General features: G+C 41.1%; 1 protein-coding gene across 4 annotated transcripts in view; it reads left to right on the top strand.

Moving 5' to 3' along the window:
- The window catches only part of dclk1a (doublecortin-like kinase 1a), a 336,010-nt gene that overhangs the window by 257,952 nt on the left and 64,479 nt on the right, over positions 1-13,579 (top strand). For all 4 annotated transcript variants that reach the window (XM_048532917.2, XM_048532921.2, XM_048532918.2 and 1 more), the window contains 2 exons: positions 2,685-2,804; positions 3,192-3,338. In XM_048532917.2, the coding sequence (XP_048388874.1) occupies positions 2,685-2,804; positions 3,192-3,338 (267 nt within the window). The remainder of the gene's footprint in view (positions 1-2,684; positions 2,805-3,191; positions 3,339-13,579) is intronic.

The raw sequence follows: 13,579 nt of genomic DNA, 5'->3' as shown, positions 1-13,579 counted from the left end.
CAGCATTGATTTGTCTATATTTATGCATGTCCTTGATAGATAAATAATAATGTTTCTAATAGTGAGACAGGAGACTATTCAATCTTAGAATGAAGCAAGACATGTCAAAATACAAGTACTGCACAAATAATATGGCTTCTGCTGTCTACTCTGAGAAAATGTTGCTGGCTACAGTACACTTCCAGCTGAAAGTTGAAAGAAAATGGGAAAGAAGCACTTGGTAACCAAAACTTTAAAGAAGTAAATATAATGATAAAATAACATCTTTCAATTACGTGTAGATAGTAGAAAAAATCTATCAGGAAGTACGACTGTACGTATTGTGTATCAAATATGTAAATTCCAAATTAGTAGTCTGAACAAGAGAAAATAACTCAGAAGTAAGAAATTGCTGACAAAGGTGGTACTGTTGCTGTCTGGTGGACTGACTTCTACATTGTGGAGGTTGAGTGCAGGGTCTCAGTCACCTCTTCCAAAACCCCTTTGGATCATGAACCCACCATCGAACACCAAGGTCTTGTTTTCATGACTATCACTTACTTCATCTCATCTGTGGTTCTCCCCACCACCCTTCTACAGTTTCCCAACTCATAGTTCCCCAGTCCCACACAGCCCTCTCCTACCTTCTTTCCAAAACCCATAAACAGGACTGCCCAAGAAGACCCATTGTTTTATCCTGTTCCCATCCCGTGGAACCTATTACTTCCTGCTCTTGATTTTCTTTCCCCTCGAACAGCAGCTTCGCACTTACATCCACAGTTTGTTTGATGATTTACGTTGGCTTCAAAATTTCCAGTTTGGCAGCACCAGCCACCTCAGTTCCACCATGGATGTGCAGTCCCCCCTACACATACATCCTGCATCAAGACAGTCCGAAGGCTGTCCGTTTCTTTCTTGAGAGATGCCCTGAGCCATCCCTGTCCACCACCATTGTCCTCCGCCTGGCCGAGCTTGTCCTCACTTTGAACAACTTTGTCTTTAATTCCTCTCACTTTCTTGGCTATGTGGCCCAAGGGTCTCTGTATACACCTGTCTCTTTGTGGGCTGCGTGAAACATTCCTTGTTCCAGTCTTACTCCGGTTCCTTCCCACAACTCTTTCTCCAGTACATCGATAACTTTGACTGTACAGCCTCACATTCTGCTTCCTGCAGGGATTCCATTCCATTCTCCCTGTCTGTCTGTCTCCATCATAATTTTTCTGACAATACCAGCTTCCACAGGAGGCCTCAAAAATGTCCTCTTTTTCCCTCCACTGAAGATTTCGCAATATCGTCTTTTGTACTTTGGAGAGATAAAATGCAGACTGGGTGTCCGCTTTGTACAACACCTACATTCTGTATATAAAAACAACCCAGAGTTTCTAGCTGCTTGCCATATCACCATTCCACCAAGGTCCCATACCAACATTTCTGCCTCAGGCCTGCTGCAATGCTCCAGTGATGTTCAAAGGAACAATACGCCACCTTCCACTTAGTTACCTTACAGGTTTTCAACATTGAGTTTAGCAATTTCAGAATGTGTACACCTTCCTCTATGTTTGTTACACTTCCCTCCCACCCCTAGGCACTGTCTTATATTGGGTGTTCCAGCATAGCCAACCATTTTAAACCATTTACATTTCTTGGTGTTAGCGTTCTACTTAGCATTTCTCCCTCTCTCAGCCTATCATCAGCAATCTCTTTGTTTGCCAATCCTTTCTCTCGCTCTCTCTCATTTTCTCTCCCTCTCTTTCCCTTTCACTCTAAGCCCCATTTCCACCCTTTCCTAGCTATTTTCAATTCTTACTAAGGATCACTAAACTCAAAACTTTAACTCTGTTTTTCTCTCTACAGATGCTGCCAGACCTGTTGAGTTTCTCCAGCACTGTTTTTGTTTAAAAAGTTAAGATGTTCCAGACTACCACAACGTCTGCACTTTATTGTCAGCAATGCCAATTCTACATCATGCAAGTCCTAAATCCCGAACCTTTCTACATATTCCCTCTATTTTAAAATGTCAAAGAAATCATTTGTGAATCTTAACACATTTGGTATTAATCTAAATGTATTGTTGTTGTTGGTAAGTATTTGCAGCCCAGTTATTTTTCTGGACATCTGCAGAATTATAGAATCTCTACAGTGTGGAAACAGGCCATTTGGTCCATCAAGTTTACACTGACCCTCTGAAGAGCATCCCATCCAGACCCACACCCCACTCTATCCCTGTAACCCTGCATTTTCCATGGCTAATCCACCTAGCCTGACCATCCCTCGACACTATGAGCAATTTAGCATGGCCAGTCCACCTAACCTGCACATCTTCGGACTGTAGGAGGAAACTGGAGCACCTGGAGCAAACCCGTGCAGACATGGGGAGAATGTGCCAGCTCCACACAGACAGTCACTAAGGGTTGAATTGAGCCCAGTTCTCTGGCGCAGTGAAGCAGCAACGCTAGCCACTGTGCCATCCCCAGAAGCCAATAAATTTTCTCTAAGATGGAAGCTTCAGCAAACAAAATGGCAACTAGGTTTGTACAACTACTGTACAACTGTGGAAAATATATAATTGCCTTTATGTTGCTGTGTATGATAAGAGGTCATTTACAGCATCTAAGCATTATTTTTGATTGCTTTGATTTTGTCAGGAAAAGCATGTCAACCTTGAAAATATTGGACTAAGAAACTGCTTCTTGTGCCTCTGACAGGAGCATATGATTCAAAATGAAGTGTCCATCTTACGAAGAGTTAAACATCCAAATATTGTTCTTTTAATTGAAGAAATGGATACACCAAGTGAACTTTATCTAGTCATGGAACTTGTCAAGGTCAGAACATTTTTTTGAGACATGAGTCACAGAATGAAATAAGTCCTTAAGAATAATTGTTGTCATGTTCCGTCCTCCAGTTGTATTGTATGGACTTACAAGTTCAGACAAAAAAGGCATTTTCTTGCTTAAAACAAGAAATCTTTATTAACTCTTCGCCGCAAAGAAACTGTGTGATTAGTTGATTTGTTCATTGATTGAGAAAATATTCTGTTTTAATTGCATTTAATTCTATTTTTTTGTAAAGGATCTTAAATTAATTAAACATCTTCCATATAAGAATGCAATATTATTTCCAAGAATTTGAAAGCAGTAGAAATAACTTCTTTATTCTGTTTGATAGGGAGTATACATGACAAATATTTATGAAGTGCTATTTCTCTTCAGGGTGGAGATCTTTTTGATGCCATTACTTCCACCAATAAGTACACAGAGCGTGATGCCAGTGGAATGTTGTACAATTTGGCCAGTGCTATCAAATACCTGCATAGCCTTAACATCGTACACAGGGACATCAAACCAGAGAATCTACTGGTAAGTTATAATGTAAAAACAATACAGTTAATTAATTGCTTATCATGACAACTCAACAACTATAATGCAGCACCCTGAAATAATATGAGAAAGAAGAACCAGTGAAATGGGGAATGAGTGGCTTGTTTGATCTTGGGAATTATCCATCATTATTGGTAAGTCATGAATTGTCAGTTGTATTTAATAATTATATCAGAAATAAAAACAAAGGAAATCCCTCTTCATGACATCTGCCAGGCTCGTACTTTTAACCTGGCCTGGCTTATAAGTGACCTCAGTGCTACAAGTGTATTGGTTAAATGTTAACTTCTGTTGAAGTTACTCAAAAAGACGCACCACCACCTTCTCAAGCAACTAGAGATGGAAGATGAATATCAACGTCCACAATCTAAGAATTTATATAAAAATAAACTTTGTCTGCCTTTGTCAGTGGATATAGCAGTCATCATGTATCATTTGACAAAATATTGGCAAGTTCTGACAGACAAACTTTTAATGGTTCTTTTAGAACCAAATGAAGGTGGCACCAGAAAATATGCCACTGATCTAGGATTCGCAATTCCGTTTACACCCCCAGATATTTTCGCAAGGGCAGGGGTGGGAAGCAGGCATCAAAATTCATTTCCTATTAAATGATGGCATTATGGACTTAAAAGTGAAGTAGAGCTTTCATGGAGGCAGCTCAGATTTCAGCAGCTGTCACATTTTACCTGGTGAACATCACTTCCACAAAACATTGAGGATGGCATGGGCATAGAATTTACTCTTGATGGTTCACTTCAATGTTCACAGTAGTGGTTTGGCAACACCACTACTGATCAAGTTGGCTGAGTTCTCAGGGATGGAATTGCAGCCTGTGAAGGAGTGTCTATTGGGAGTGGTGAGGCAATGTTTGGGAATGAGGTGACTGCAACGGATAGATCAGGTCAAAGCATGGTAGTCTGCTGCATACAGGTTTGAATGGTGGTGGTCAATGAACCAATTGATTAGAGGTGGAGGTTTGACAGATATTCCATCCTCAACAATGAGGAAACCCAGCTCATTATGGCAGAAATTAGATTTAAAACATTTGCAAGCATTTACAGCCAAAAGTGCTGAGTGGCTGATCATCTCAACAACAAGTTCTGCACATGTTAATTGCTGTCAGCACACGAATCACAACATTCACTTACAGTTCCAGAAGTCACTGCTGTGTGTAGACCTTGGAGGGCAATGTAACTGGAAAGAAAATGAGAGGGAAAGCTGCATCTCAGTCTACAATCAATTTCATTAATTCAGTTGGTAACAAGAAATGGCTGAAAGCATTGGTTATTGCAAAGGCTTTGGACTTTGACAACATTCTGGCAATAATACCAAAGACTTGTGCTTTGGAACTACCCTCAGCCCTAAACAAGCTGTTTCAGCACAAATACTGCATGGTCATCTACCAGCGGAAAATTGTTCAGCTATGTTCTCTCCTCAAAATCGATGAAGCTAACCTGGAGGCGACAAAATACTATTTCCTTCATCATTTCTACATCCATTGACAGTATGACAATCTAAAAACCTCGTGGTCACTTTATCTCTGAATTTACGACAAGTTTGAAAATGGTATTCACAAAAGGTTCAATCAGGAACCTTGACAGCAATCCATCTGAGTTACTGATTTCCTGAAGATTTACAATTCGAAATAATTTATACCGTCCCAAATGTTTTGAAGATTATATTTACTATTCTGTAGCACTTCATATATAACTGCAGCAGTAATCTTTGTTTTCAATACAATCACCTTTCTTTCAAGTACGTGGTGCCTTGTGTGTCAGGAGGTGAACATTTGCAATGGAATTCATTTGACATTTTCTAAAATATGCTTAAGGCTTTTCTCTCCACAGGAAGTGTTGTGTAGTACTATGTAAAAGTTTTATTAGTTGAGAAATATTAATGATTAGAGAAAAATAGGAACATTAATGTACTAATGAAGCAAGTAGTTCCAAGGCTTGGATATGGATTACCACAATGTAATATGCTAATTACAGACATAGGCCTGAGTCTATAGAATGGAGATTTGATAGGTAATGAATTGCATATTTAAAGAATAACACAATTTCAACAAAAAGCCATGTTCATTTTTGTTATTACTTAGAGTAAAATATGGTAACTACTATAGGAAGCAGTTAGTCATCTTAAGCAGAGCTTCTGATGAACTTGTCAACATCAGAACTATAAATACACAGACTGGACTTCTCCTATGTCAACCAAAATGTTAAAAAGTATATGACATGCTTTCACCTAATTGGCTCAAACAAAAATAGCAAAACATCACAACTGACTATATAACAAAACTTTGAAAGGAAGGAGGTATGATATAATAAAATGCAATGTGAAGAGCATTAACTAGCATAATGCTGGAAAACGTAGCAGCCAGTTTAAACACGACGTGATTGTCCAAGCAACATTATTTCACTGATCAGATAACGGCCTGAATATTACTTGGAGTGACAATTACTGTCAGATTGACGCTCCATGTCTTTCTTTCTGTTAGCGCTGAACTCCACATTTCTAACTAGCAATTCTGATGCTGTGTGCTTCAAAAATGTTGAGCTTACTTGAAATCAAATAGTTCCCCTCAGATTGGAAGAGATGAGGCTGCACCTCCTTTTACAGCAATTAATGAGCTGCATCCTGAGGTTTAAATATTCAACAGCATGGCCAGCCCCTTTGACAATGGCTGTGAAGGGCTATGTATGTAATTGTTAGTTTAGGTTGGCACGAGTTAGGGTCTCAGGGTGCCAGGTGGTGATGTATAGTTGTGTAGATGCATGGTGAGCTGAGTGAAGCGGGTTGGTCAGTTTACTAGTTACCCGGGAGTTAGACTGGATTTTTGTTTTTATCATCTTAACCTTTCCTGGGTCACTTAACTGAAGTGTAACCCACCAAAGTATCTGACTTTAGAATAGAATACAAATGTATCGTCATATGTACATTTACATGAAAAGCACAGTGAAAGGTTTTATAAACTTTCCCACCACAGACGCTACTTCAATGACACAAGTCGTACATAATAATTCAAAAAAAGTAAAGTGAAGACAAAGTTCATCACAGTTCATTTAGCAGCTCCTGGTCTTGCGGAAAACTGTTGAAGGAATGATAGAATATTCTAGAGATGCAGCTGGGACAAGACCACCATTCTGGGAAAAGACTTCCACGCCAGGCTACCAGAATACTGGCTGGAAGCCACTGCCAAAAGAGACCCCTAATATGCCCTGAGACTGCCACTCCTAAACAAAACTGCCTGCATGGCCACTGGAATACCTGGAAGATGACTTTATTTGTTTTTTTTCAGAGCTCTCCAGAGAGAGAGGAATTTCCCATCAGAATATTCAGTTTTCCAGGCAATTTCCAGAGTTGTGCATCTGGGATTTCATATGGTCCTGATGAACATAGAACATAGAACATTACAGCACAGTACAGGCCCTTCGGCCCTCGATGTTGTGCCGACCTGTCATACTGATCTCAAGCCCATCTAACCTACACTATTCCATCTACGTCCATATGCTTATCCAACGGCGACTTAAATGTACCTAAAGTTGGCGAAGCTACTACCGTTGCAGGCAAAGCGTTCCATTCCCTTACTACTCTCTGAGTAAAGAAACTACCTCTGACATCTGTCCTATATCTTTCACCCCTCAATTTAAAGCTATGCCCCCTTGTGCTCACTGTCACCATCCTAGGAAAAAGGCTCTCCCTATCCACCCTATCTAGCCCTCTGATTATTTTATATGTTTCAATTAAGTCACCTCTCAACCTTCTTCTCTCTAATGAAAACAGCCTCAAGTCCGTCAGCCTTTCCTCGTAAGACCTTCCCTCTATACCAGGCAACATCCAAGTAAATCTCCTCTGCACCCTTTCCAAAGCTTCCACATCCTTCTTATAATGCGGTGACCAGAACTGTACACAATACTCCAAGTGCGGCCACACCAGAGTTTTGCACAGCTTCACCATAACCTCTTGGTTCCGAAACTCGATCCCTCTATTAATAAAAGCTAAAACACCGTATGCCTTCTTAACAGCCCTGTCAACCTGGGTCGCAACATTCAAGGATCTGTGTACATGGACACCGAGATCTCTCTGCTCATCTACACTACTAAGAATCTTACCATTAGCCCAGTACTTTGCCTTCTGGTTACTCCTACCAAAGTGCATCACCTCACACTTGTCTGCATTAAACTCCATTTGCCACCTCTCAGCCCAGCTCTGCAGCTTATCTATGTCTCTCTGCAACCTACAGCATCCTTCGTCACTATCCACAACTCCACCGACCTTAGTGTCATCTGTAAATTTACTAACCGATCCTTCTACACCCTCATCCAGGTCATTTATAAAAATGACAAACAGCAGTGGACCCAACACCGACCCTTGCGGTACACCACTAGTAACTGGTCTCCAGGATGAACATTTCCCATCAACTACCACCCTCTGTCTTCTTTCAGCAAGCCAATTTCTGATCCAAACTGCTGTATCTCCCACAATTCCATTCCTCTGCATTTTGTACAATAGCCTATTGTGGGGAACCTTATCGAATGCCTTGCTGAATTCCATATACACCACATCAACCGGTTTAATCTCATCCACCTGTTTGGTCACCTTCTCAAAGAACTCAATAAGTTTTGTGAGGCTCGACGTTCCCTTCACAAAACCGTGCTGACTATCCCTAATCAATTTATTCTTTTCTAGATGATTATAAATCCTATCCCTTATAACCTTTTCCAACACTTTACCAACAACTGAGGTAAGGCTCACTGGTCTATAATTACCAGGGTTGTCTCTACTCCCCTTCTTGAACAGGGGAACCACATTTGCTATCCTCCAGTCATCTGGCACTATTCCTGTAGACAATGACGAGTTAAAGATCAATGCCAAAGGCTCAGCAATCTCCTCCCTGGCTTCCCAGAGGATCCGAGGATAAATCCCATCTGGCCCAGGGGACTTATCTATCTTTACCGTCTGAAGGATTTCTAATACCTCTTCCTTGTGAATCTCAATCCCACCTAGTCTAGTAGCCTGTATCTCAGTATTCTCCTCGACAACATTATCGTTTTCTAGAGTGAATACTGTTGAAAAATATTCATTTAGCCCTTCCCCTATCTCATCTCACTCCACACACAACTTAGCACTACTATCCTTGATTGGGCCTAATCTTACTTTCGTCATTCTTTTATTCCTTAAATACCTATAGAAAGCCTTCGGGTTTACCCTGATCCTATCCGCCAACAAATTCTCATGTCTCCTCCTGGCTCTTCTGAGCTCTCTCTTTAGGTCTTTCCTGGCTACCTCGTAGCCCTCAAGTGCCCTAACTGAGCCTTCACATCTCATCCTAACATAAACCTTCTTCTTCCTCTTGACCAGAGATTCCACCTCCTTCGTAAACCACGGCTCCCGCACTCTACAGCTTCCTCCCTGCCTGACAGGTACATACTTATGTAGGACACACAGGAGCTTTTCCTTGAATAAGCTCCACATTTCTAATGTGCCCATCCCTTGCAGTTTCCTTCCCCATCCTATGCTCCATAAATCTTGCCTAAACTCATCGTAATTGCCTTTCCCCCAGCTATAACTCTTGCCCAGTGGTATACACCTATCACTAAAGTAAACATAACAGAATTGTGATCGCTATCACCAAAGTGCTCACCTACTTCCAAATCTAACACCTGGCCAGGCTCATTACCCAGTACCGAATCTAAAGTGGCTTCGCCCCTTGTTGGCCTATCTACATACTGTGTCAGGAAGCCCTCCTGCACACACTGGACAAAAACTGACCCATCTATAGTACTCGAACTATAGTGTTCCCAGTCAATATTTGGAAAGTTGCACAATTCTAGTCTGTGTTACTCCAATGACTTTTTGTCCACCGGAATATCTGGGTCAGTGTGCTTTACAGATACATATTGGTCAAGATATTAGAAGATTAACCCAGCTATTCTACCTTGAGATGATCACATATATTTGAAAAGGCATTTCTAATAGTGCAGCACTCCTTTTATCCAGCAGTGATGCATTATTCTTGATTTTATGCTTGAGTGCATAAATTTCTAAGCTAGACGAGAGAATATGTAGACTACTGAGCCAAGACCTACACTTCAGCAAGTTAGATATGATAATTGCTAATAGTTATTATAGACATTAAAACTACCAATGCAAAACCAGTAAATAGTAAACAGGGGCCAATTAGCATTGAAAAAAAAATAAACTAATGAGCTTGTAAAGAATCTTTGGATTGTTGACTTATTTTGCAGGGAAACATAAGAAAAATGGTTGCTAACACCATAAACCTCTAAAACAAAGGCATAATTCATGACAAAAATCAACAAATTTTCCAAAATTCAGTTTAAAGCTTTGTTCCCAATACAATGTACAGCAAACCTTTTATTAACCAGTACCAATGGGACCTGGCATGTGTGGTTGTTCAATTATTCCAAATAATCAAGAGATAACCCCAGTAAACCCTGACCAAGTGAAGCTTTAAGACACCAATATCCTCAATAAATCTATGTAAAAACATCAGTACACCTCCTAAAATCAATGTACCTCAGAACATAAGAACTAGGAGCAGGAGTAGGCCATCTGGCCCCCTCGAGCCTGCCCAACCATTTAATAAGATCATGGCTAATCTTTGAGACTCAGCTCCACTTAGCTGCCCACTCACCATAACCCTTAATTCCTTTACTGTTCAAAAATTTACCTAGCCTTGCCTTAAAAGCATTCAGTGAGGTAGCTTCAACTGCTTCACTGGGCAGGGAATTCCACAGATTCACAACCCTTTGTGTGAAGAAGTTCCTCCTGACCTCAGTCTTACATCTGCTTCCCTTTATTTTGAGGCAATGCCCTCTAGACCTAGTTTCACCTGCTAGCGGAAACAACCTCCCTGCCTCCACCTTATCTATTCCCCTCATAATCTTATATGCTTCTATAAGATCTCCCATCATTCTTCTGAATTCCAATGAGTATAAGCCCAGTCTACCCTGTCTCTCCTCATAATCCAACCCTCTCAACTCTGGAATCAACTGAGTGAATCTCCTCTGCACCCTCTCCAGTGCTAGTATATCCCTTCTCAAGTAAGGAGACCAAAACTGCACACAGTACTCCAGGTGTGGCCTCACCAGGACCCCATGCAGCTGCAGCATAGCCTCCCTGTTTTTAAACTCCATCCCTCGAGCAATGGCAGACAAAATTCCATTTGTCTTTTTAATTACCTGCTGCACCTGCAATTCCACCTTCCGCGATTCATACACAAGGACACCCGAGTCCCTTTGCACAGCAGCATGCTGCAATTTTTTACCATTTAAAACATAGTCCATTTTGCTGTTATTCCTACCAAAATGGATGACCTCACACTTATCAACATTGTACTCCATCTGCCAGACCTTTTTCCGCTCACTTAGACTATCTATATCCCTCTGCAGACTTTCAGTGTCTTCTGCACACTTTGCTCTACCACTCACCTTAGTGTCATCTGCAAATTTTGACACATCATACTTAGCCCCCAACTCTAAATCATCTATGTAAATTGTAAACAATTGAGGTCCCAACACTGATCACTGAGGCATATCACTAGGCACTGACTGCCAACAAGAAAAACACCCATTTACCCCTACTCTTTGCTTTCTATTGATCAACCAATCCTATATCCATGCCCGTACATTACCTGTAATGTCATGCAACTTTATCTTATGTAGCAGCCTTTGGTGTGGCACATTGTCAAATGCCTTCTGGAAATCCAGATACACCACATCCACAGTTTCCCCATTGCTCACCATGCAAGTAATGTCCTCAAAGAATTCCACCAAATTAGTTAAACATGACCTGCCCTTCATGAGCCTATGCTGGGTGTTCCAAATGGGACAATATATATCCTGATGTCTTGCTATTTCTTCCTTAATGATAGATTCAAGCATTATCCCTGCTACGAAAGCTAAACTAACTGTAAAAACACACTGTTATACTTTATCTGCAGCATAAATATTCAGATATTACAGTAGATCACATTATTTGAGGTATATAACTTTTGCCAATTTATCAAGAAAGCAACTTGATGAGGTGCTGGTTAAAATAAAGTTTGCTCTATATAAAAGAAAGGTAACAATTGAAAATACCTTTTCTAAACGTTTTTGAGGTTGGTGATTCCTGCTTGTTTACTGGAGCTTGATATTTGTAAGTTCCATTCTATCTCAGGAATATGTCCATACAGGCATGAGTCCTTAGACTATGTCTGCATCAATCGTCTGCCCAGAATTATCTCAATTGCCAGGCTTATTTTCAGGACTTAACCTAAGCACCAGAAATGCCTTTCCCAATCTCAGACATTCAACTTTGCTGCTCTCAATTGTCAGCTAACTCAAAATGCATTTTGACTCGTACTTGCTTAAATTTGAGCTTAATATTCTACTTATTGTTTTATTCACTTGTGGGATAACGGCATCACTGCCTGGGCCAGTGTTTGCCTACTTGCCCTTGAGAAGATGGCGGTGTTAACATGACTTCTAGAACCATTGTAGTTCATGTGCTGTTAAAAAAAACTGTTCGGGGCGGTTTTCTGAAGGAATGGCAATATATTTCCAAATCTGGATGAGAGTGGCTTGGAGAAGAACTTGGAGACAGTGTTGATCCCATGTCTCTGCTGCCCTTGTCCTCTTGGATGGAGGTGTTTGTAGGTTTCAAAGCTGACCTCATCCAATAGTCTACAAATGTTTCCCAGATTTTTGCCATGTAAGAGATGTTCCCTGAAGTGGAGGAAGTAGTTGAAGACTCTCTGTCCTACACCCAAAAACTGTGATTCCCCTTTCGTTGAAGGATGGGTCAGCAAGTTTGCAGACGACACAAAGGTTGGAGGTGTCGTTGACAGTATAGAGGGCTGTTGTAGGCTGCAGCGGGACATTGACAGGATGCAGGGATGGGCTGAGAGGTGGCAGATGGAGTTCAACCTGGATAAATGCGAGGTGATGCATTTTGGAAGGTCGAATTTGAAAGCTGAGTACAGGATCAAGGATAGGATTCTTGGCAGTGTGGAGGAACAGAGGGATCTTGGTGTGCAGATACATAGATCCCTTAAAATGGCCACTCAAGTGGACAGGGTTGTGAAGAAAGCTTATGGTGTTTTGGCTTTCATTAACAGGGGGATTGAGTTTAAGAGTCGTGAGATCTTGTTGCAGCTCTATAAAACTTTGGTTAGACTGCACTTGGAATACTGCATCCAGTTCTGGTCGCCCTATTATAGGAAAGATGTGGATGCTTTGAAGAGGGTTCAGAGGAGGTTTACCAGGATGCTGCCTGGACTGGAGGGCTTATCTTATGAAGAGAGTTTGACTGAGCTCGGACTTTTTTCATTGGAGAAAAGGAGGAGGAGAGGGGACCTAATTGAGGTATACAAGATAATGAGAGGCATAGATAGAGTTGATAGCCAGAGACTATTTCCCGGGGCAGAAATGGCTAACACGAGGGGTCATAGTTTTAAGCTGGTTGGAGGAAAGTATAGAGGGGATGTCAGAGGTATGGAATGCATTGCCAGCAGCAGTTGTGGAAGCAAGGTCATTGGGGTCATTTAAGAGACTGCTGGACATGCATATGGTCACAGAAATTTGAGGGTGCATACATAAGGATCAATGGTCGGCACAACATCGTGGGCTGAAGGGCCTGTTCTGTGCTGTACTGTTCTATGTTCTATGTTCTAAAGGGGCAGAGTGGAGTCAGCCTGGATCATGCACTTGTGATTTACAGAGAGCGGCTGGCCATTTAAATAATCAGCTCCTCCCCTCCTGTAGGATTTTGTTAAGGACTGACATCCAAAATCTGAGGAAGTTAGACCATGTTTTAACCTTGTAAATTTTTTGAGCAGGCTAGGAAAAGGTACCCTTTGGCTCTGGTCGCATAACACATTTCAGGAAGGTAAAGCCCACTTGGAGAGAAGTGAGTTGCTCCTTTTGGACAGGTCACATACCCTTTGAGATTATTCATAGTGGATATGCTTGTGGGCAAAAAAACACATTAGTTTATTGGGACTGTCAGTCAGTCAAGTAACTGTCTGGAAAGTTTTAAAACAAAAGATTGGTTTCTATTTCAATCTGTCTGTTGAAATTAACCTGAGGATTCCCATTACTAGAATAGTGGAACATGTGTGATTTCTGAAGAACCCACTATCACTAGAGGATGCCTTTCATTTGAGTTTGGTTGATGGCTAGAGATGGTTTTGAGCCCTTGATGTGGGAATT

The sequence above is a fragment of the Stegostoma tigrinum genome, chromosome 6, assembly GCF_030684315.1.
Source record: "Stegostoma tigrinum isolate sSteTig4 chromosome 6, sSteTig4.hap1, whole genome shotgun sequence".
NCBI classification, from domain to species: Eukaryota; Metazoa; Chordata; class Chondrichthyes; order Orectolobiformes; family Stegostomatidae; genus Stegostoma; species Stegostoma tigrinum.
The sequence above is the reverse complement of the archived record's forward strand: the minus strand, read 5'-3'. Positions and strand labels throughout refer to the sequence as shown.